Source organism: Bombus affinis, chromosome 7, assembly GCF_024516045.1.
Source record: "Bombus affinis isolate iyBomAffi1 chromosome 7, iyBomAffi1.2, whole genome shotgun sequence".
NCBI lineage: Eukaryota > Metazoa > Arthropoda > Insecta > Hymenoptera > Apidae > Bombus > Bombus affinis.
This window is the reverse complement of record NC_066350.1, coordinates 6,334,783-6,356,965: the sequence shown is the minus strand read 5'-3', so window position 1 is coordinate 6,356,965 and position 22,183 is coordinate 6,334,783. Positions and strand designations below refer to the sequence as shown.

General features: G+C 39.0%; 1 protein-coding gene across 41 annotated transcripts in view; it reads left to right on the top strand.

Moving 5' to 3' along the window:
- The window catches only part of LOC126918722 (twitchin), a 77,793-nt gene that overhangs the window by 8,242 nt on the left and 47,368 nt on the right, over positions 1-22,183 (top strand). For 3 of the 41 annotated variants that reach the window (XM_050726954.1, XM_050726950.1, XM_050726949.1), the window contains exons 5-55: positions 86-227; positions 2,233-2,368; positions 2,998-3,201; positions 3,750-4,051; positions 4,988-5,205; positions 5,381-5,786; positions 6,487-6,659; positions 6,725-6,895; positions 6,999-7,078; positions 7,162-7,327; positions 7,619-7,762; positions 8,024-8,203; positions 8,654-8,698; positions 9,206-9,223; positions 9,984-10,028; positions 10,118-10,153; positions 10,243-10,290; positions 10,452-10,508; positions 10,642-10,689; positions 10,839-10,907; positions 11,554-11,610; positions 11,704-11,760; positions 11,838-11,894; positions 11,971-12,036; positions 12,112-12,168; positions 12,229-12,285; positions 12,375-12,443; positions 12,551-12,607; positions 12,681-12,737; positions 12,940-12,996; positions 13,087-13,143; positions 13,281-13,334; positions 13,417-13,470; positions 13,587-13,685; positions 13,771-13,824; positions 14,172-14,225; positions 14,323-14,379; positions 14,503-14,559; positions 14,697-14,747; positions 14,871-14,909; positions 14,997-15,050; positions 15,145-15,210; positions 15,316-15,372; positions 15,554-15,610; positions 15,743-15,799; positions 16,357-16,401; positions 16,691-16,732; positions 16,889-17,047; positions 17,939-18,124; positions 18,266-18,280; positions 19,723-19,902. In XM_050726954.1, coding sequence (XP_050582911.1) covers positions 86-227; positions 2,233-2,368; positions 2,998-3,201; positions 3,750-4,051; positions 4,988-5,205; positions 5,381-5,786; positions 6,487-6,659; positions 6,725-6,895; positions 6,999-7,078; positions 7,162-7,327; positions 7,619-7,762; positions 8,024-8,203; positions 8,654-8,698; positions 9,206-9,223; positions 9,984-10,028; positions 10,118-10,153; positions 10,243-10,290; positions 10,452-10,508; positions 10,642-10,689; positions 10,839-10,907; positions 11,554-11,610; positions 11,704-11,760; positions 11,838-11,894; positions 11,971-12,036; positions 12,112-12,168; positions 12,229-12,285; positions 12,375-12,443; positions 12,551-12,607; positions 12,681-12,737; positions 12,940-12,996; positions 13,087-13,143; positions 13,281-13,334; positions 13,417-13,470; positions 13,587-13,685; positions 13,771-13,824; positions 14,172-14,225; positions 14,323-14,379; positions 14,503-14,559; positions 14,697-14,747; positions 14,871-14,909; positions 14,997-15,050; positions 15,145-15,210; positions 15,316-15,372; positions 15,554-15,610; positions 15,743-15,799; positions 16,357-16,401; positions 16,691-16,732; positions 16,889-17,047; positions 17,939-18,124; positions 18,266-18,280; positions 19,723-19,902 — 4,773 coding nt within the window. Of the gene's footprint in view, positions 1-85; positions 228-2,232; positions 2,369-2,997; positions 3,202-3,749; positions 4,052-4,981; positions 5,206-5,380; positions 5,787-6,486; positions 6,660-6,724; positions 6,896-6,998; positions 7,079-7,161; positions 7,328-7,618; positions 7,763-8,023; positions 8,204-8,653; positions 8,699-9,205; positions 9,224-9,983; positions 10,029-10,117; positions 10,154-10,242; positions 10,291-10,451; positions 10,509-10,641; positions 10,690-10,838; positions 10,908-11,553; positions 11,611-11,703; positions 11,761-11,837; positions 11,895-11,970; positions 12,037-12,111; positions 12,169-12,228; positions 12,286-12,374; positions 12,444-12,550; positions 12,608-12,680; positions 12,738-12,939; positions 12,997-13,086; positions 13,144-13,280; positions 13,335-13,416; positions 13,471-13,586; positions 13,686-13,770; positions 13,825-14,171; positions 14,226-14,322; positions 14,380-14,502; positions 14,560-14,696; positions 14,748-14,870; positions 14,910-14,996; positions 15,051-15,144; positions 15,211-15,315; positions 15,373-15,553; positions 15,611-15,742; positions 15,800-16,356; positions 16,402-16,690; positions 16,733-16,888; positions 17,048-17,938; positions 18,125-18,265; positions 18,281-19,722; positions 19,903-22,031; positions 22,077-22,183 lie in introns of all 41 variants that reach the window. The other 38 variants (XM_050726948.1, XM_050726947.1, XM_050726989.1 and 35 more) reach the window with 35 other exon arrangements.

Sequence of the window (22,183 nt, the reverse complement as noted above, 5' to 3'; positions counted from 1 at the left end):
CGATGATCGCTTGGCTCTAACAATGAATCATTATCCTGTGTTTCTAACAGCAAGTATTTTATCAAACACCGTCGAAACGTTTCAGCTAACCGTCGATAAAGATGGCCACTCGTACTTCGCGACTCTGGAAATCAAAAACGTGACCGTCGAGGATGCTGGTAAATATAAGGTCACCGCGAAGAACGAGCTCGGCGAATCCAACGCCACTATTTCCCTAAACTTCGATAGTAAGTATAATAGAAAATCAGCTCAATTTTTCGCTATCCACGTGCTCGAACACTCGATGGCACCGGTTTACATTTGTTCGATTCGTAGTGACATCGGCTCGACGTCACGTTCGCGTCATCGAAAGAAATACAAAGAAATTTATTTTTCATTTTTTCGTAGTTAGCGTAGTTAACGGTACACGCGGTATCGTTAGTTCGATCCGCCTTCTGTTTCTTTCGTCGAATCGACGATTCGAAGAAATTCCAGCGATGCGTCCGTCGCTTAAGAAGAAATGTAAACCGGTTTACCGTCACCCACCTTTTCACTTTTCTCTGTCTCTACTAATTCGGGGTGTATATCGGTGATCCTCTATCTTGTTTCTACGTTTCACACGTTCTCTGAATTTCTGTCCTGTACATTTTCTCCTCCCTTCGACCTTGTCTCTGTTTTATTCTTTATTTTTTCTTCTCACCCACCTTACACTTTTTTTTCTTCTCATATTCTGTCTCCATCCGTACGTGTGGTATTTATTTTTTAATGATTTATCTCGGTCGAGCAATGAGCACGTATCGATTGTTAGCTCGACGGAGCGACGATATACAGCCCAATTTAATCTAAAAGAAGACTAAAAGCAAAAGGATTATCGGGAGTTCCGCATAGATCGACAGCATAGATCGCAAATTGAATTCTAATTAATCCGTAACGATAAAGCTGCTTCAATCACGTATTAATTTCGATTAGCATTCCACGCATCCGATAGATAAGAAAACTAGTGCAATCTTTATGTTTCAACGTTGTCTATGATCATCGAAACGACCAGAGACATCTTCCATTCGGTTCAAATCTTCGACACAGAATTGAAAGAAGAAAGAGTACGCGTAGCTAGTCTCAACGCTGTTGAAAGATAAAATCGGTGCATGGGATGCGGATCGCCTCGTGCTGACGCTTCGTTAGGTTGCTACAGTCACGTACACATTAGTCTTCTCATCGGCACGAACAACGTTTGCCGTGTGAATTTCTCACGTGTAATATTCGTTACGCGATAGAAATAGTAGCATTCGATGTTAGACTTATGTATAACGTACATATACTCATGCGTACGCTCAGATGTGTTTTAAGAGATTATCGACTAATTTGACTTTACTAAAAGGGACTTGAATCGTAACCGTACAAACGTAGATATATACTTTGATTTCACGTTTCATAAACCTTTACGCTGCGATATTCGATCATTGGACGAACGCTGTCGCGTTTACGCGTTCATCGACCGATCGGACTTCGATCCATTCGCGATTGTAATTTATTTCGTCGATGTAGAGATCGACGATAACGTACAAAGACGAGATAAAAAATAGAAAATGGAAGATCGAGGGACCGTGTTTTTCTCTTCCAAGATCGACACCACGCGAGAATATCGCAGTCGAAGAAACGAATTACGCAACGTAAGGGTTGACTCGCTTAGCCAATTATCGCACTTACCAAAGAGTTTATGGAGTGGTAAACGTACATGAGCTTTTCTATGTAGTAACAAGAGAATGTAAATAACCGAGAGAGCGTAATTACATTGGCAAGGAAACGCTAGACCGCGTTCAGTCAGACTTTCCTACGACGTTGAGACAAACGTCGTTCCATCGTACAGACAGGACAGGACAAGACAAAAAAAAAAGAAAGAAAAACAGTGGCAGGAAAAAGGGTAAAGTAACGCGTGTTTCACGAACAAATGAACACGACTACGATGAAAAGCAACCTAAGTTAGGAGATGTCGGTTTGCTAGGCGAATCAGGCTGTTTGCAACGAAAGCGATAAGTAGAGAAGATGTAGCGCAACTTCGAATCGATACGTAGCTCTGACCTTGAATCGAAGAGCTTAAACCTTCCGCAACCAGATCAAGCAGTACGGGTTGAATATCGAACCGTGCGCCTGGTTGCCTGGTCGCTGAACCAGATAAGGGTGCGAAGGGATTAAGCGACAGCAATGATATTGTAAAGGGATCTCTCGACACGTAGATCGTTTGTATGAACATAGGCGACGAGGCGCCCGTACCTGACGACGGTATTAAACCGACCTTCACCGAACGACCGGTGATAAGGCAATCCGACGACGGTAACACCATCACCTTCGAATGTCGATTAGTCGGCGACCCGAAACCGAGTGTCAAGTGGTAAGATTGCGTGCACGTCTACAGCGCGGAAGTACGTCGGGACCATGACAACAATCGTATCTTACAAATATCGGCCACTTTTTTTTTTTTAACATCCGGTATAGTATGTGGCAAGCTTCACGAATTTCAACGATTCGACAGGTACGTCGTCAAGATCAACGTCTTAAGTCACATTTCACCAATACGCGACTCTCTCTTTCTCAACGATAGAACCCAGTTGAGTATTTCAGCATTCGTCGTTAACGAAAATCGTTAAACTACTTGCACGAGTATGTAACGGGAACGAAGTGGAATATAAAAGTTGTATCGTGGATAACGCGTTCGTAACGTAGCTGGCCGATGGCTGTTGAAATATTTTCATCGATGAAATTACCCGGGACGTTGATCGTGATAACGTGCGTGAAAGTCGTTAAAATCGGTGAGCTACGCCCTGTAAATCTGTGAATAATTATCGAGACATTAGCTCGTAGTCCTGTCACAGCATGCCGCTCGCCCTACCCTTCTCTCTTTGTCTCTCATTTCTCGAGACCGATAATCGAACGTCATTAGCGACCGAACTTTCGTACTTCCAATCGCGTCACCCTTCGAACGCACTCAGCATACATGATGGTTTGATGGGCACGAATTAGGTATCACGGTAGCGAAGAGGTGAAAGAAGGAGGAAGATACAGCATGTCGCTGGAACTCGATCAGAAGCTGTACCATCTCGCGAGGTTAAAGATCGACAACGTGGCGAAAGGCGACGCAGGGGAATACAGAGCCGTCGCGAAGAATAAGCACGGCCAGGGTGTGGCGACCATTAACTTAAACTTCGAGGGGGGTGACAAGCTAAAGTATGCATCGACCGTGTTTCGAGTCGGATGATCGTCGCGTCGCTAGATTTACGTACTCGTGAAAAGCTACGAGTTTTTCCTTTCTGTTGTTGTCGAGAGTAATGCCGTGCCACGAACGCGGTTCTTGCATTGAACGCGTTGAACAGCGACACTTCGTTAAACATAAAAGACGCGGAGAAATGTATAAAGCAGAATCCAGTAAAGAAAAAGATACTCGAGAAACTTTTTTATTGCGTGTAAAATCCGCTTACGTTTCGCGGTTTACCGAGGAAAGTTGAAAATTTTCGATGGTTTCATTTCGATGGCCCGACATTATAAGCAAAAAGAGCTACAAATTTTTCGTTTCTTCTTCTTCGCTCGGCGTAATAAATAAAAGTAATCGTCATAAATCTAGGAGGGGATAGGGGGAAGCTTGTTTGAAAAATTTCCTAGCGACGCGACGACCCGTGAAACTCGAACAACGAACGCGCAAACTACATCTGTGGCGCAGATTCGATCTTCGCGTAACGGAGAATCGAGCCGAGTATCTGACGTGTGGATTTACACAGAATACCAGACGGTAAACCACCGCGTTTCCCAAAGAAGCCAACTATTCGACAAGAGGGAGACGTTTTGATTATGGAGTGTATCTTGGAAGCTCATCCGGTACCGGATATAACGTGGTACCAAGGCCAGAAAGCGATCACCGACAGCAAACGCGTGAAGATGTCACGCAAGGCAACCGGAAAGGACACGTATTTGCTCACGCTCGAGATATCGAATCCGACGAAGGCCGACGGCGGAAATTATCGATGCAACGCGTTTAACAACTTTGGCGAGAGTAACGCCAACATCTCGCTCAACTTCCAAGGCAAGTCCCTCTCGATCCAACAAACGCCGCGTGGTTCTCGTTGGCTCCTGCTCTTTTCACTTTTACTTTTCGAGAAAGTACAGTCAAAGTTCGGTAGCTCGAATATTTCAACCCTTGCCTCGATCCATCGAATTAATTTCATTTAAATTTCTATTATTTGAAATTAATTCGAGAGAAGGAAGTTATAATAAGCTACAGAAAGGTCTTATAGCAAGTTAACTCGGGCTAATTCCGATTCTTTCGCCTTTCTACGTACGGATTACAGAGAAAAGAAATGGAAAAATAATTGATATTCTTAAGACAATTTGCGAGATAAACGGGTAAAGTGTTCAGGAGTTCTGCATTGTTTCTGGGCATTCTACGAATGCTCGAGTTACCCAAGTTCGACTGTACGTTACTCCGCGTTTTTGCGAAACGGTTCGACCGTTCTGAGTCGACAGCCAAACGAGACGTTCCCTGTGAAACTCGGACCTTCCACCTTTCCTAGCACGTTTTTCTTATAAAACAAAATCGAATAAAAAAGAATGACCATCGGAAGAATACGTCTGTGCTATTCGCGTACAAGTACAGACACGATATGTTTCCTCGTTGTTTGCAAGGGAAGGTAAGTGCATGTTGTGCTATCGCTAACTAATCACAGAGTCCTTTTCTGGTCGCTTTATAACCCGCTTCGAATCCTGAGCTGAATCTCGCGCGAAAGCTCGAGAATTCGCAGGAACAGCGTATAGTAGAAAAATTAACGTCATCCAAGTTTCGCTAACACTAAAATCAATCGAACTCTCCCTGACTAGCTGGATCGCGATTTTCGTCGAATAAAAAGTCATTTGGTTCGACCAAAATCGTGATTCGGCTGAGCGAGTCGCTTCTGCCGTTTGAGCGGTCGGAAGTGGACTCTGCTCGCGACCGTGCTTAACCCTGGATCTTTCCAAGATGCAGAAGAAGGACCTGGTTTCGCGCCGACGTTCGTCGAGAAACCGCGTATCATTCCGAACGAAACCGGTACCTTGATCACGATGAAGTGCAAATGCAAGGCGAATCCAAAACCGGAAGTCACATGGTTCCGTGGGACCAACGTCGTCAAGGAATCTTCCAAGATTTCGATCAAGACGAAAACCGTGGAGGAGGACGTTTACGAATTGATCATGGAGATCAAGGTAATATCATGGAAATTTTATATCGTTGTATTATCGTAATCTTACGTTAGCAATTGTTCGTTTCATAGCGTTACAATCATTTTAGTAAATTCGGATACGTAACGAGCTTCATTCTACCGCTGAAGATTCTCGAGGCTGAGTAGAAACTGGCGATAAATCTAAATGTCTGTTGCAGGATCCTTCAGCACCGGACGGCGGTACTTACAGATGTCACGTGAAAAACGAATACGGCGAAAGCAACGCCAATTTGAACTTGAACATCGAAGCGGAACCAGAACCGGAAGGCGATGGTCCGACGTTTGTGGAGAAACCGCGTATTCAGTCGCAAAACCAGGGTAAACTTGTGATCATGGATTGCAAGGTAAAGGCAAATCCAAAGCCCGAGATTGTGTGGACTCACGCCGGCAAGGTGGTGAAGGAGTCTTCGAAGATCTCGATCAGCGTCGTTAAAGAGAAGGAGGATATCTATTATATCAAATTGACTTTGAACGATCCTGGCCCAGAAGACTCTGGCTTGTACAAATGTAATATCAAAAACGATCTTGGCGAATTGAACGCCAACCTGACGCTCAACGTCGAGAGTGAGTTTTCACCTATACCTTAGCTTCGTTATCTCCTAGTGTGCATCGATAATTTGCCATTTTTCACGCATTTATGGGAAATTTAAAGACGCAACGCGAAAAGTCTTCGCGACAAAGAGGCGATTATTTCTGAAACAGGAGCTCGTACATTTTTTCCCATAATTCCATCTTTAACACTTTCGCTTCGAATGCTGCATATAGGACAGCCCCTCCTGGAGTCCAGCACCCCATATATCCAGCATCCAAATGATGCATATACAAGTGCTACCTGTAGTCAATAATATATTCTTTCGTCATCGGCAGAACATTTTCTGTTGATTTTATTGACATATTGGATTAATCACTTCTTAAAGTTGCTCATTGTTGAAACAACATCAAAACGTTTCACGCAATATATTTCAAACATCCAAACGATCGTATACTCTTTCATGCTAAAATGTCTATTAAATCCATTGACAGTGAAACGGTATTTCATATACGGTTGTTACAAGAATTATTGTTATTTAAGACCTAGGAAAACGTATATACAGCAACCACGCATACTGTGCGTATTTCTGTCGCGCGTTTCCGTTCAGTGACAGTACTTGACTGCCGAAGCGAAAGGGTTAATTATCGAGTTGATGTCACAGGAATATCGTAGACGTTAAAACGCTTCTCGAATACAAGGGACTGATAACATGTTTCCATCGTGTGATTTTAGTTATACCTGTGATCAAGGAAAAGCCAAAGGTTATCAAGATCGTGAAGAAGAAGACGGTCATTGTAGAGTGCCACGTCCTTTCCAAGTTCACGCCAGATTGTACTTGGTTCAAGGAAACGAAGGCCGTGAAGGAAGACACGAGGCACAAAGTTCACATCGAGCAAGTCAAAGACGTACGTAACGAGCTTTCGCTTTAACAATAACAGAGACGCGAGGCTAACGAAATTTACACCTGCAGGGAGAATTCGCTGTCAAGTTAGAAATCGAGCAAGTATCGGTTTCCGACAAGGGTGTGTACAAGTTAGTAGCTCGCAACGAAAAGGGAGAGGCAACGTCGCAGGTTGTAGAAGTGACGGAGATTATGGAAGAAGGAGAGAAACCCAAGATTATATCCGGCTTGAAATCTGCGGTGAGTTTCACAATTGAAACGACTATGCCACTTCTCTTCAGAGATAGCGTATTCTTATCGTTAAAAAGGAACCGACAAATCTGAATAATCTGTTGTATTTTAGACGATCGAGGAGGGTAAATCGATCGAACTTGTCGCTAGCCTCTCGAAACAGGATCGCAAAGTTACCGTTACGTGGTACAGGTAAATAAATTATTTTAAACGGTTACCTCTACGTGCTTTCTGCCCAGTTGTTTAAACTTATTGGACTATTTTCGCTTCTGCAGAGATTCCACGGTAGTCAGATCCTCCAAGGACATTATGATATCTTTCAATGGTACAGACATGAAACTGACAATCACGTCTGCCTCCACTTCGTACTCGGGAACATACAAAGTAGTTGTTAGTAACGAATTCGGTCAAGACGAATCGTCGGCGCGACTGGTCGTCAAGGTAAGAAACACGAAATTCGACGATGGTCGAACGTTTGAAAATTAATGATCAAAGATGGCTCGATATTGTTTCTTCCCCCTGTTACAAATTGTCTCCAATGTTTCAAGTTACGTGCAATGTCGCGAGTTTGTTGCACAATATTTGTTTAGACGTACAGAAATCTTCGTTCGAATTGTCTCTCCCCATCCACGAGTAAATTGCGTTCGTTTCCATATTCAATTCACGGTGATTGAAAACATATGTACATATATGTCCTTGAATGTTGCATGCAATTCCTTGTACGTATTGTAGAAAAAAGAAGAGAAGAAAGAGGAAGAAGAGGAAGAGAAGAAGGAGAAGAAGGTTGAAAAGAAAGAAGAGAAGAAGGAGGAAAAGAAAGAGGAAAAGAAGGTAGAAAAGAAAGAAGAGAAAAAGGAAGAAAAGAAAGAAGAGAAGGTAGCGAATGTTCTTACGATTACACTATTTTTCGATTTAACCTGTCTTTTCCTTTTGTTACGTGCTCGTTCCTCTATTTGCTCGTAATTAGCAGTTATCCCTTGCTACACACTAAGAACACAGACTCACCTAAACACTAAGTAACAGTTGCTTTTGATAAAGTTGAAAGAAACGATGATCGATAACAAAATTATCATTTCCATTTAATCTGTACGATAATTCGGCTCTTTTGAACTGCATCTCGATATTACGGTACAAAAGGTAAAAAGCTCGATCTGGTACGATGACAAAAAAACCGTTCCCGATGAAGAAGAGGAAGAAGAGTACGAGGAGGAGGAGGAGGAGGAGGAGGAGGAGGAAGAAGTGGTGAGTGTAATCGAGTCCAGCACCGCGGAGCCGATTATCGAGGAACCAGACTCGGAAACAATTTCACAAGTAGAGGTACACACATACACGCTACACATATTTACACAGATATACATACAGTTCAGATTATGTTTTTAATCATTGGATATTTTTTCGTATCAACTTTTTTCTAACGTGTCTGATATACAAGGTGTTCCATGGTTTTTCCACTCGAACTTTGTGGATGTATTCTACGAACATAAATAGGAAAGTAACGTTATTCAAACACGGATTATCAGAATCGAAGGGTAATCGAAACAAATTTTGTGAAATAGTAAATTTCATTTTCTACTATCTTAAATAAAACTTCGAAGGATTTATGTTTATGTAACGTCGGTTTTTCATTTATGCTCATAGAATACAAAGCGGACGAGTGAAAACCTTAGACCATCCGGTATAATTATATTCTTCTATACTCTTTAAGGAGAATTTTTGTTAAGACTTTAAAAGATTGATCAAGATGTTTCTTTTTTAATTATTTTCAAGGATATACCCGACAACAGACAGAACGGTATCGACAAACCCAAGAAGGTATGAATAATTTTTTTTTTTTCATTTTTCACACAAAGGTGGAAATCATGTTTTACGTAAAGTGACTATTTTTTGAAGCAAAACCTTTTTACTTTACACGGTACACATCTAGAAATACAAACTGCAGCGTCATTTTACCTCTTGCTCGCACCCTTTATGGTTCCTTGTAGTGGTTATATTTGTATGAATGCTTTGTGTTCCCCTGTATTAACTACATACATATGTTTATGTTATGAGAAACTTGTTTATGTAAAAACCATTGCAAAAGTTATACAGTCCAGGTTCCTAATCTGTGGGATTAGAATTATGTTGTAGAAGTTAGAATTATTCTGAAATATATTTATTATTGTTATTTACTTTATTAAAAATGTTTCTCGATTGGCATCTTATTAAGAAAGTTATTTGGCTATAATAAAAAGGAATTGCGACTCAAAAATGCCTGGGAAATATCTGTGTACAATCTCGTTGACAAGATATTAAACACGATCGTTTATTTGTCTGTTTCAGAAACTGGAAGTTCTACAGGTGAGGAATGAGTGTCAAATATTTCATTTGGACAGAGTATGCGCTCGAATTATCGAATCGGCTTTCCGATTGCATTGCAAGAACAGTATTGCGAACAATTATTACATGCGGCTTTTATGCGTACGCTTATAGATTCGATCCAATCGATCCAAAGAGACGAAAGGCATGCCTCTAACGACAAAAATTATTTTCAGCTTTTTGCGAATTAAATGCTCTCCTTTTCAGCTTTTACTATATTAACTGCTTCTTTTCAGCTTCACATATTTTTTCAGCTTTCATTGATAAACCTTGATATGTTTCAGCTTTTATTATTTCTGATCCTATTTGCATCAAGTTATTTCTATTGTTACTTTAAAATCTATTCTATTGCAGCAAAATTATCTGAAATCATTTCATGATTATGAGACACATATCTCATCTTTCTTCGCATATAATCTAATGCTTAAGCTTTCAGCAAACTTTCTTTACCCTTACCTTAGAAGCTGGGCTTTGAAATTTTCCTAAAAAAAGCTATAACTTGTAATTTGTCCCACTTTCCTGTTTCTCCCTTTCGCTCTATTTCTATTCTTCCGCATGCATGTCTGTGTTTTGTGTAATTTGACTTTCCATGTGTACATTTTAGTGACATACGAGTAAACTTATTAGTGAGAGTGTATGATATACGTCGAACGCGTGTATAATTATTTTAAAGGTAGGAATGTTGCACTATTCAATTCATAACAATTGATAAACGAATTGATAACGATTTACTTTTGTATAGAAAAAACCAGAAGAGAAAGTCGAAGAAAAGAAGGAAGTTGAAAAGGTAATATTTTGGACACGAATTTTAAGATATACTTTTTACTCGTTAGATCAAAACATAGAGAAATAAATTAAACGAATTTGTGTTTGCAGAAAAAGATTGTGAAGAAAGGAGAAGAAAAGAAGGAGGTAAGAATGGTCATGTCTTTTCAATTTACTATGCTTATTCAAATCTTTACATACTTATTCCTATTAATATTTGGTTTTTCTTATTCCAGGAACTTAAAGCAGAAAAAATGGTATCTCGCAAGCAGTCTATTAGTAGAGTGAGTAGCAATTGTTTATTAATTAAATTTATATAATTTTTTCATACAGAATTTTTACATATGTATAACTCTTTGCGTAGAATTTTTCATATATAAAATATTACTATATAGGCATAAAGAAGCTAACACTGATTTATCCTTTTTCCTAATTTTCTTAACAGGTAGAAGAAATACGAACAGAAAGTCGAAGAAGTTCTTTAGTAGCAACAGAAGAAAAGGTTAAACATTATTTTGTATTTACCCTTTAATCAGTGTACAGAACAGTATAAGTAGATGCTAAATCGCTTAACTGTAGAAACCCAGTAGCTTTCTTATTTATTTTTTATTTACTTTGTTACTTTTAATACGCAGATGTTCGAAGACGGCCGCATAATACCGCGTCGCTTGTCTATGCAAAAGGTACACGAGTACAGAATAATTAAACCTAAACTACGTAATGCTAATTAGCAAATGCCACTTATCACGGCTAAACTAATATTCTATTACAAACTAAAATTCTTTCGTTCTTACATTAATTTATCCTTTCCTTCTTTTTCATGCGCAAACAGATGGAAGCAGAGGTCATGACAGAAAGCAGGCGTTCTTCCATCGTTGAAAAGAAGATGACGACAGAAAAGGTAAAAGATCAGTTTTCGTTTTCTTCTTTTTGTTCCCTTCTTTCCGTGTCTTTCGTTTTAATCACTCCCTTGTCAGTTCTTTTTATTAACGTCGTAATTAATGTCCGTAAAGAGTTATTTTGTGTAAACTTAAAAGAATTTCGTCTCACGAATAGAAACAGTAAGTATCGTGTGTGAGTCCGACCTTCTTGCAAATGACTCAAGAAGGCTAATAATACCTAATATCAAATATTTGTGTGACGTGTACGTATTTAAGTAATCGTTGCATTCGATAAAAAAAAAAAGGTATAACACGTTACGATACGTTATGTATCATATTTGATTACAATTTGTAAGTAATTAGTAGCATGAACTTTTAGAAAAAACATAAGACGAGGCGCGTTCACTTAATGTAGTACGTAAACGGAGTAGTCGTTGTCAACGACAGCTCCGACTCACAGCGTGTTACTTATGGCATAGATCTATTTCACTGACACGCTATCCAGCAAGGGTAACTTCTATTTCAATGTTGAGCTTTTGATAGGATTTCTGTCCTCGAACTACATCCTCGATACAATCTGCCAAACAAATGAAACAATTCTTTTCCAGCAAAAAAATATGATTTACCAATTTTTAATTTTTTTTTTTTATTATTTTGCACTTTTAGGCAGATAGAGAGACCCCGAAGTTTAGACCTACGCTAACACCAACACAACACGTAAAGGTACACAAAACACTAAATATACACACTACAGATTCGCGAGAATGTAAAACATAGAATTTATTGGAAATTAAAATATACATACTGACATTATAGATCGCACCGAGAGATAGTATTAGATATTACGAGCCCGAGCCTGACGATGATATCGAGGTAAACGATTCTTTAAAAGAAAATGATTTGATATTACAATGAAAGACGCATATGCTCATAAGAAATCGTGTTTATAGGATATTTGGGCTTCGGTGCCAAGAGAGCCGGAAATAAGATCCATTAGAAAAAGTGAGGTACGCGAATACAGAAAAATTTGCAATTTTCGTGTTATAGAACGAACTGATTAATTACGCTTCAATCCAATTATAGGACACGCTAAATGTAAAATATTCATCACTCGTCACACGCGAATACCCTGAGAAACCAAGCATTGAGGTAGATATCTTTGTTTATCGGCATTAAGCGTGAAAGAATTTTTTTATATTTTTTATCGTGCAAAATTGTTTGTAGGAACGATCACAGCCAGATTATATTAAATATAAAATTCCTGAGGAATCTAACGTCAAGGTAGATACATTTTTATCAGAATTTTTTTTATATTCTTTTATCGTGCAAAATTGTTTGTAGGAAAAATCACGACCAGAGCATACCGAACGCGACGAATTACCAGTTCGTAAATACGAGGTACAGAATGGATAAATTCGATTTTTTTTTTTTTTTTTTAATCAATACTTTCAGTCGATTGGTGATTACTTATAAAGATACAATTTTAGGATGTTCCAAAGTCATTACACGAGTCTGCACCACGAACCCATAGTACTAGTAAAGATACAATACACGAGGTATAACAGCATACTTTATACGACTAAACATTTTACATTTTACATTTTCATTCGTATCGTCGGAAAAAACGAGAAAGATTGTGACCATTAAACGAAAACAATTTTAGGTTTCCATCGATCCACAACCAAGCATACCTGAAAGCAAATTAATTAGAAACACCGAGGTAGAACGTTGCTATTCATTCTTTCCTTGCGTACGATTACTGTTCTTTTGATGCAGCTTTTGTTTCGTTATAGGATGAGTCACAGCCTAAATTTAATGTGCCATTCAAAGAACCGAATGACGAAGTAGAGGTAGTTATTTTTTTTTTTACAATACAGTAGAGCCTCCAAGACAGAAATTTCACAGTATCCGTCCTTCATAGTATAACAATGGTATTTGTAACAGAATTAATCAAAGAAATTTGATACTAAATTCTGTTGGAATACGGGAGGCTTTACTGTACATCGCATTGCATAGAGAAAGTATAGATATTAACAAATAAGCACATTTCAGGATGCTTGGCCAGATAGACCAGATGATTCTGAAATTGAATCCATTAAGAACGTTAAGGTACACGAGCGCATATAGATTGTAACATTCAATACCACATTTTTAATTCACTACTTTTTATTTTATTTTGTTTCGTATACACATTTACAGGATATGCCAAAGATTACATCTAAACCGACTATACAAGAGCCAAATAATGAGATAGAGGTAGTTTTCTTTTTTTTTCTTTTTTCTTCTCTTTCATCTCTTCTTCGTTTTCTCCTTTCTCTTTCTCTCTCATTTTTGACGTACACTGTTCAAAATTTACCCGAATATATACGCATGATCGAATACACGATTTGTAGGACATCTGGGCAGACAGGCCACAAGAACCAGAAATTAAATCAATTTGGAGAAAGGTACATGATTCGTTTGATTAAAATTTCCATCATGAAAAATTGTTGCTCGGTATCAACGAATTATAAACGAATAATATTTTAGGTGCCAGAAAAGACTAGCATAGATTTATCACGGACACAGCACACAATACCCGAGGTACATACGCACTACACAAATAATCCGATCGAAATTGTAACATACAAAAGCTGCCTTTTAATATATTTTTTTATTTTATTGTTCTTTTTTATATGTATTAATCGACCATGTTTTAGGACACTTGGAAAACAAATTTAAACGAAACAAATGACAAACCCGATACACTGAAAGATAAATCGGAAACGCCTTCGATCGAATCGATTGACGATATAGAGGTAGAATAGCATCGATACTCTTCTGTCTCTCAACGCTTGAAAACTAAAGTGAAACATACATTTTTTTTTCTTTTTTTTCTTTTAGGAGAAAGTTAAACCGAAATTAAAAACAACTCGTAAAAAAGTGACGACGGACAAGGTACATAATACGATATACGACATATATATATATATATGTAAATTCTATAGAATTTAGATTTCTAAAAATATTACAACATTACATATATATTATACATGCACGCACGCTATCGTTCAATAAATATACGCTATGATGATTCAAAAGAATAAAATTATTGTACTCTGATTCATTCGTAATTTTGTAACCGAAATACATCTCGTTGAAAATCAGCAAAGGTCTGGATATTTTTGAACGTTAGCGCATATATATATACACACACACGTACACCTACATGAATATCACGTATCACTGCCACAACGACGAATAATTTAATAGGAAGAAACTGCAATTAATTTTCGTCATTTTAGAAAGAGGAAGCGAAACCAAAATCTACCTCTCGCAAACTTGACGAAGCGAGCAAGGTACCAGCATTTTTTTATTATTATTTTTCAACAATTTGATTAATCGAGCACGCGACACGTATATTTATAATTTTTGTTTCTTCGTTTGCAATTTTAGAAGAAAGTACCGCTCACACGACGTAGGTCATCGACAAAATCAACAGAGGGGTCTAAGGTACAGGGAATAAAGAACTCAATAGTTTACGATATCTCACGAGTTTGTTACGGTTCTTCTATTTGTTTATTTTTTATTCTTTATCTGTTGTATATTTCATTCATTCGTACGAATGTTATTCAGGACGAAGAACCTACGTTAGATTCTATAGAAAAGGACAGTATTTCCAACGGGACGAAGGTATATAAATGTATTTCCTAACTAAAAAGCGTTACTCTTGAAAAATATCAAAAACATCGAGTATTAGCCGTTGCTTGCATTAACGCCAGTGTACTAACGAACAGCGAATAAATCTGATCGTTTCTATACTTTTTTAGAAGCAGGAAGCCGTCACAAAAGCTAAAATCGTCGGAAAGGAAGAAAAGAAGGTACAAAATGAACACGCAATTTTATCGTACACACATTTTACATATCGTATATACGTCATCATACACGATACGTATCGAGTGAATCATATTCAAATACTTTAAGTTCACGTCCATTAATTTTAGGAGGAACTCAAACCCACACCCAAAGTAGAAGAACCCAAGGTACATAAAACCTATACGACATACATACACTATTTATCGATGTTCGCCTCACAAATACCTCACACGATACGATTGATTGATTTTTAGAAAACAGAGCCACCCAAAGCAAAGGTCACTCTCGGTAAACCCGAGGAGACTAAGGTACACAAATCGCATACTTTTTGCCTAGTCGTAATCGCGACATCTTTTTTTTTTTTTTTTGAATGATTCCATTATCGAGATTATTAACTTTTAGAAAGAGGAACCCGTCGAAACGCAAACGAAACCCAAAACACCCGCCGGTAAACCCGAAGAGGCGAAGGTACACAACACCACGTTAAAAGTCATTCCTTTCGCGCAGATAGTTTTTTTTTTTTTTTCTTTTAAGTATTCCTGGCACTATCCTTGACATACTTACTCTTTTTAGAAGGAGGAACCTGCTGCGAAACCTAAGGCCACACTTGGTAAACCCGAGGAGGCTAAGGTACATGAGATCGTTTTTTATTTGAATACGAAAATTTTTTTTTTTTGTTTAGATGCACAATTTTTTTACGCGTTACACTCTCTTTATACAAACACGGATAGCCATGAAACTACATTTTCTATATAGAAGAAATTTTTCTTAGTTTTCCCAACACTATCCTTGACATATTTACTCTTTTTAGAAGGAGGAACCTGCTGCGAAACCTAAGGCCACACTTGGTAAACCCGAGGAGGCTAAGGTACATGAGATCGTTTTTTGCTTGAATACGAGACTTTCTTTTTTTCTTCTTTTGCTTAGATACCAAATTTTGTTACGCGTTACTTTTCCTTTTTATACGAACACGAATAGTCACGTGATTGATTTTTTTTAGAAGGAAGAACCTGCCCTGAAACCTAAAACCACGCTTGGTAAACCCGAACTACCAAAGGTACACAAAGTCAATCTATCGCGTTTGTATAGTACTACTATCGCGAACATATTTGCTAAAGTATGATAATACGGACGGCGAATTGTTCGCGAGCTGAGAGAATGCACCACAACACAATTCACATTTGCCCGAGAACTGACACGACACTCTTAATTACTGCACGGCACAAATTGCATTTTTTCGCACAAGTGTGTATCATCGCATAACTTTCTTCACATCAACTTTTCATCTCACGGACACGTGTAACTACAACACCTACAGGGTTAATTCGCACAGGCGTGTGTATCGCGTAACTTCTTTACATTCAATTTTTCATCTCACGAACTAAATTTATTTAATTTAATTTAACCAATTTGTTTTTAATCTTTTCAGCAAAGATTAAATCGAATCATCATACCAAGTAACATATTCATACTCTTTTCAGCAATCTCTGAGAACGAATATCACCGTAACAAGAAATATAACAATTCATCGAATCATGATTGTTTACAAATTATCGCTGGCAAAATCTCTTGAAGTTCTCCCCTCGAATGACTTTTTATTTTGTATTTTCGCAGGTAGAGGAACCGCTCAGAAAAGTCAGCCTGAAACCTACAACGAAGGTAGATATATGTAGAAGTATACAGATATCTGTTATCTTGATACATTAGCTCGTGTCGTACCAAAACGATATAAAAATTATTACTTACATCTTACGATAGACATTAATTAAGCAAATTTTATAATATTAAATATTAAATATTATAAAATAATTAAATATTTAAAATAATATTATAATAATAGTATTTAAAATAATTAAATATTATTAAATATTATAAAATATTAAGCAAAAACTCAAAACCTTGATCTTTCTCGTCCGCTAATATAATTCTTGACTTTCTTAAATTACAGATCGAAGAGGAAACAAAGACGTTGAACAAAGTAGAACTGAAGGTGTGTATTTTCATTTTCCCGTGAATTATTCGTAATTGATAGAAGAACTTTTACTGTTTCGCGGTGCTTATTTACGAGGCAATTTCGTTATATTCGGATTGGTATTTGTAAATTCTGGTTGAAAATTGTCTGGAATAAACGATACGTTAAATGCAGCCATTGGAACCCAAGACGAACGTGGAGAAATTCGGACTGCGTAAACCACCGAAATACGAAATTAAAGCCGAGAACTTTCAATCTATTCAACTTAAACCGGTTTCGAAGGAGCCAAAATTACCTCAAAAACCTGAGAATGGCGTTATCGTTGAGTTGAAGGTATTCCCGTGAATGGGAATCTAAATATACGTACACTATACTCTTTTTTCTCTCTCTCTTTCTCTCTCTCTCTCTCTCTCTTCTCTATGCATTGACATTTACATAATATTTCAAATTTACATAATATGTATATACACTGGCTGTTTACTTATTCTTCGAATCTACGATCGTTCTAAGTACTTTCGCTGTTACTATGAAAAATTCTTTTTCACACTCTGGACGATTCTTTCCACTTATTAATTCCACTCATAAAATTTCACAATCTCGATTATTCGATGTGTCTCTTCTCTTACTGCGGTACTGTTTCCTCCAATTTTCGACAACTTTCTATGCTTGGTCTCTTTCCTCGATGTTGATAACAACGACACAAAGTATAAGGTACTGTGCATAATTCGAAGACTCTCTCTTCTCTCTTTTCTCACTTTCTCAATTCTTGAAAGCTCGGCGAATCGTTAACAAACCGATTAATTCAATCTACACGAATATTATTATTAATATAATAACAATGTTCAAGGTATCTCGGCTATTTGGCTGTACAAAACATTTGCTCGTCGACTCGAATTCTCTATGCTGAAATCGATGTTCTATCTGTCGCTCTTTGTTTTATCGAACGGCTTCAATGTACGAAGATCACGAGGGAAGACCACGATAATTTACGTTTTCTCGGTTCGCACGAGTAATTTTAAAATTCAACATGCTCCATCGTTAACTCGCCCTTCGTTTCTAAATGTTCAGTGGTTTCATAGCCATGAGTTAATATATCATAACAGCGAGAAAGTAGCGAGAATAGCGATAACAATCAGAAAATCAACAGACCTATCGTGCCTTCCCGAGTGATTTTCATCGACGAAATCGTCGATGCTAGAAATTAATCGGAAACCATTCGCGCAGAAAACTGAGAAGACGGAAAAGACGGAAGCCAAGAAGACGAAAGTGAGAAAAGCCAGCAAGGACAAGGATTACGAGCTTCCGGAGATTCCAGATTACGAGCGGCCGGTTTTGGAGAAGCCGCAAGAATTCGAATTCGGGGAGTACGCGCCCCGAGATAAAACCAAGTTGGACAGACCAACCACGCAAGTAAGAGAAACGTTGCTCTTATTTTTCATTCTGTTGCGTTAAACCGATCAACTATATTTACTTTGTGTCGATAATTAATTTAATAAGATCAAACGTCGTTTATTCCACTACTAATGAATTCTCTTTTCACGCGGCGGACAGAAGTTCGATTCCAAGGTGAGTAATTTCTCGTTATTAATGCAAGAATAAGAAAACGATTTTGCCAAGCTGCTTCGCTTTACGTCAGGAATGACAAGAGTTTTGCAACGTCGCGCCTAAGTACGATCGGTCGAGATTCCTGGAATTCCGTAAGCTCGATTACAAATTGCAGAGTTAAAATTGCAAATCAGCGAGCGATTAACTCAGAGAAACGATCGAGCATTTTTTCCTCGCGAGTTGGTCTATTGGTCTAATATTAATCGACGTTTAACGGAGGCTACGCTCAGGGTCGTAGACGATGCGGTGACACGAAATCCTTGCTGGCGGATTAGCAAGTGGTCTCGGTCGTGGTTTGCCGCGGATAAAAGATCGCCGACGCAAATAGCCCGGTAATCCTGGTTCGATCTTCTCTCGAACGTAATTAACGCAACGCGCTTCTATACTAGCGCTAATAATCGAACGAACAAAATGACCGTTTGGCAACCGATGGGTCCCGTGTCCACCACCACCCTGCATCCGGATACCCGCGAAAGAGGGGGAACTATTTTGGCAAATAACCGCTCGTATATCACCCCCCTCGGATCCCTAATTTTTCGACTTGAAAATTAGGATGGAGAAAATGTCGATCGCTATTTTCGGTGTTATTGCGACCCGTTTGTGCCCGACCGTATCTCTTCGCGTTGATTTCTCGCGGCAGACCGGACAGTCTCGATTCAGTCTTAATCTCAGCACGATCGTGATCGCGATCGCGTTCTAGGAGCCGTCGACGATAACGTTTCATCGGTTCTCGATCCTTCGGTAAATCCGACAGACGTGCTTCTATGTTTCAGTTTCTCGGGATCTTTAGGAGAGACGTTAACCGAAGAAAGTTCTGGTGTTTTTTCTCTCGTTCATTGCGAATCGCCACGTTCTCCGCATACTGTTACTGCAAATGTTGTACCTACTTTGCTCGTAGACAGTTGAAGAAGCTGTTGTAAAAATAACGTTGCAGACGATATTAGCGAAGCACGAAAGCATTCTACTCGTACAAGACGATGCGAGATTGTCGTGTTCGCACGTGTGATCTCTGAGAAAATACAAAGGCTAGGACGGAAATGTCTCGTTAGCCACTCGGACGATCGCTTATCTGTTAAATTTGCGCTCAGCAAACACACCGACTGTGAAAACGGCGTTGCAAAAGTTCTTCAATTCCGTAGACTATAATTTTGATAAACGTGGCATTTATAAGGTTTGCTTCATTAGCCGAGAATAATTATTTTCACCAACAAATTACCTTCTTTGCTTGCGCGTTTCTCTTTCAACGTTTAATAACGCCAAAACTTTCTTGGTTAATCGATATATGCAGATTCTTCTACGAATGCGTATCGTTCGGCCGCGATTTCGCCTCAGCTATCGCTTACTTTCCCAAATTCGAAATACGACGCAATCTGAATTGATAATTGATTTTCTCGCGTACTTAGCCAAAGGTGCCAGAGATCAAAGCACCCGAAGCACCGAAGATCGAAGTTATCAAAGACGTAACGCCGGTTGGAAGCAGAAGGAGTTCCCTGATACCCGGCAGCGGCACAACCAGTCGACGGGGATCCTTGATACCACCCGAAGAATTGGGTCGCAGACCCAGTCTGATTATCAGTGACGAGGTATGTTACGGATTGTGTTTATCCGCGAGGTATATCGATTACGCTTTTGGACTATCGAGTGAACAGCTGTGATGGTATCGTTTACGATGATTAGCCTATCATCCAACCACTTTGCTAACTTTCGCGATTACGTGAAATTTCATTCTGCATCGGACCATTCCACTATTTGACTATTCGCCTATCTTTCCATCTCTTTGACAACCCTCAACTCGCAACTATACGAAATTCTTGACTGTTTCGTTCGATTATTCGACCACTTTGGATTTTTTCGATAGCCTTCGCGACTATTAAAATTTCTATTGTTCCATTTGACCATTCGTCTATTTGTCATTATCGTTGTTATTTATTTCATACTCCTGTTGCTTTGCGACTAAAGGGCGACTTCCAGTTGTCTCCTTAAGCTAATTTTAAATCTAAACGCGATTACTACAAGACGATGGTACAATTTTCTTAACGAAAACCGAAAGGGCAAAAGACTATTTGACTATTCGGCCATCCAATCGTTCAACCATTCGATTGTTCGCTTATTCGATCGCTTTGATCGCCGTTAGAATCGGTACCATCGCAGCCAGTCTGCCTCGAAAAGCGATTTGCTCCGGTACGTGTTCGTCTGGACGACGAAAGATCGAAGCTTTTGGATCGGTAACGAATTTGATCGTAAAACTCGTTAATCAAGGTCTTTTTGTCAGATTGCCAAGCAATGTTCTTAATAGCCCGTGATATTTAATACGTTTCCAGAAATAGACGCGTTCGAGCCTATTTTTGTCCAATTACTCATTACTAATTTTTGATTCGCGACTGACTGGGCGTGTCCAACGTCTAAAATCGGTGATACGTACATCATAAACGACGACAGATTAACGTATCAAAGGATTCGAATAATGCGCGCAATGCGATCGCTCGATTTCGTTGCTGCTGGCGACGAAAAGTAACGTTTTAACGGAGCAAATCGGCTGATCGTTCGAGGGGAACGCTCGTAGGTTACTCGTGCTCTCAATTTTTCTTTCGATTTGTACGAACGACCAATTAAACGAACGAAATTTTGACTGAAACAAAGTCGCTTATCCTTAGACTGTTGGCTAAACGTAGTATCTTTTTTTTTTTTTTTTTGTAAAATTGAGAGTTTGAGTAACCAGAAAAAAACGAAACATAAAGATTCTGAACTATAGAAAACGTTAGCTCGTGTACAGAACTAGATAAAAGCGTAGGTAGATCAGTGGCTACTGCTGGTTAGCCCTAGAATTGTTGGAGTTTTTTTGCAGTTTCGTAGCAACGTCAGTGATTTAGTGATCCCAATCGTGATAGTCTTAGAGCTAGATGTCCAATCACGTGAACCCCCGACGTGTTTGTCTGACGATACGAAATTACGTGTCGGGTGTGTACGTTGATATTAGTGTCAGCAAAGCTAGTAAAGCAATCCTACTCGTGAATCGTCCAAACAGCCCAGCTTCTGAAAAACCACTTTCCCCTTACCATAATACCCTTCTCGTCTTTCGCGAGATATCTTAGCTACGAGTGTTCGATGCAGCGTGGAAAGTAAGCGGATCAAGGAACCACATGCAAGCAAAATGAATCTTTGAAGGATAAAATGAAAGTCGTCCTCGTCGTACCAGACGTTTATCTCTAACTATCGTCCATAAGTATTTGGACACCCGATATAATTTGATCGGATGTTTCATATCTTTATCATATCTTCGATATCGTCGCGATGGAAGAACCGAGCCGCTAATTCTTTGCCTCTTCGCGTAACTAGCTTCGTCTCTGCACGTTAATTAAATGCTTAAAGCGAAGCGATATATCCGCGTCGCTGTTTGTCCGCGACGAACAGTTGGCAAGCTTCGTAAAATTCAGTACAAAGTTTTCCAATCTTTATTCGAATTAATACAAACAATCGTTCTCATCGATGTCTGTTAACTGTGCGAGTATACGGTTGCACGAGACAAGATGAAAAATTTGAATTAAATTGAGGCTCGTTTCAAGCGTATTTGATGTATTTGCGATAGTTGGGAAGTGACCAGATAGTTATGGATGGTAATGCACACGTGCATGGATGTGCGTGCGTATAAGCGCGTACACGTACAGCGACTTTCGAAACGATACAGATTAGTAAAGAAGAGTTTGATTCATAGGAGAATAGAAAGCTGCGACCAGGCGAGGTGGTGGACGAGCGCAAGGTGAGGAAAATCACTGGAAATGGGAAAGCGAATGCCTCGTCTGCAACCTTACTCGACTACCAATGCACTTATTTCACTTTCACTTGTTCTTTTACTCGCACGTTACT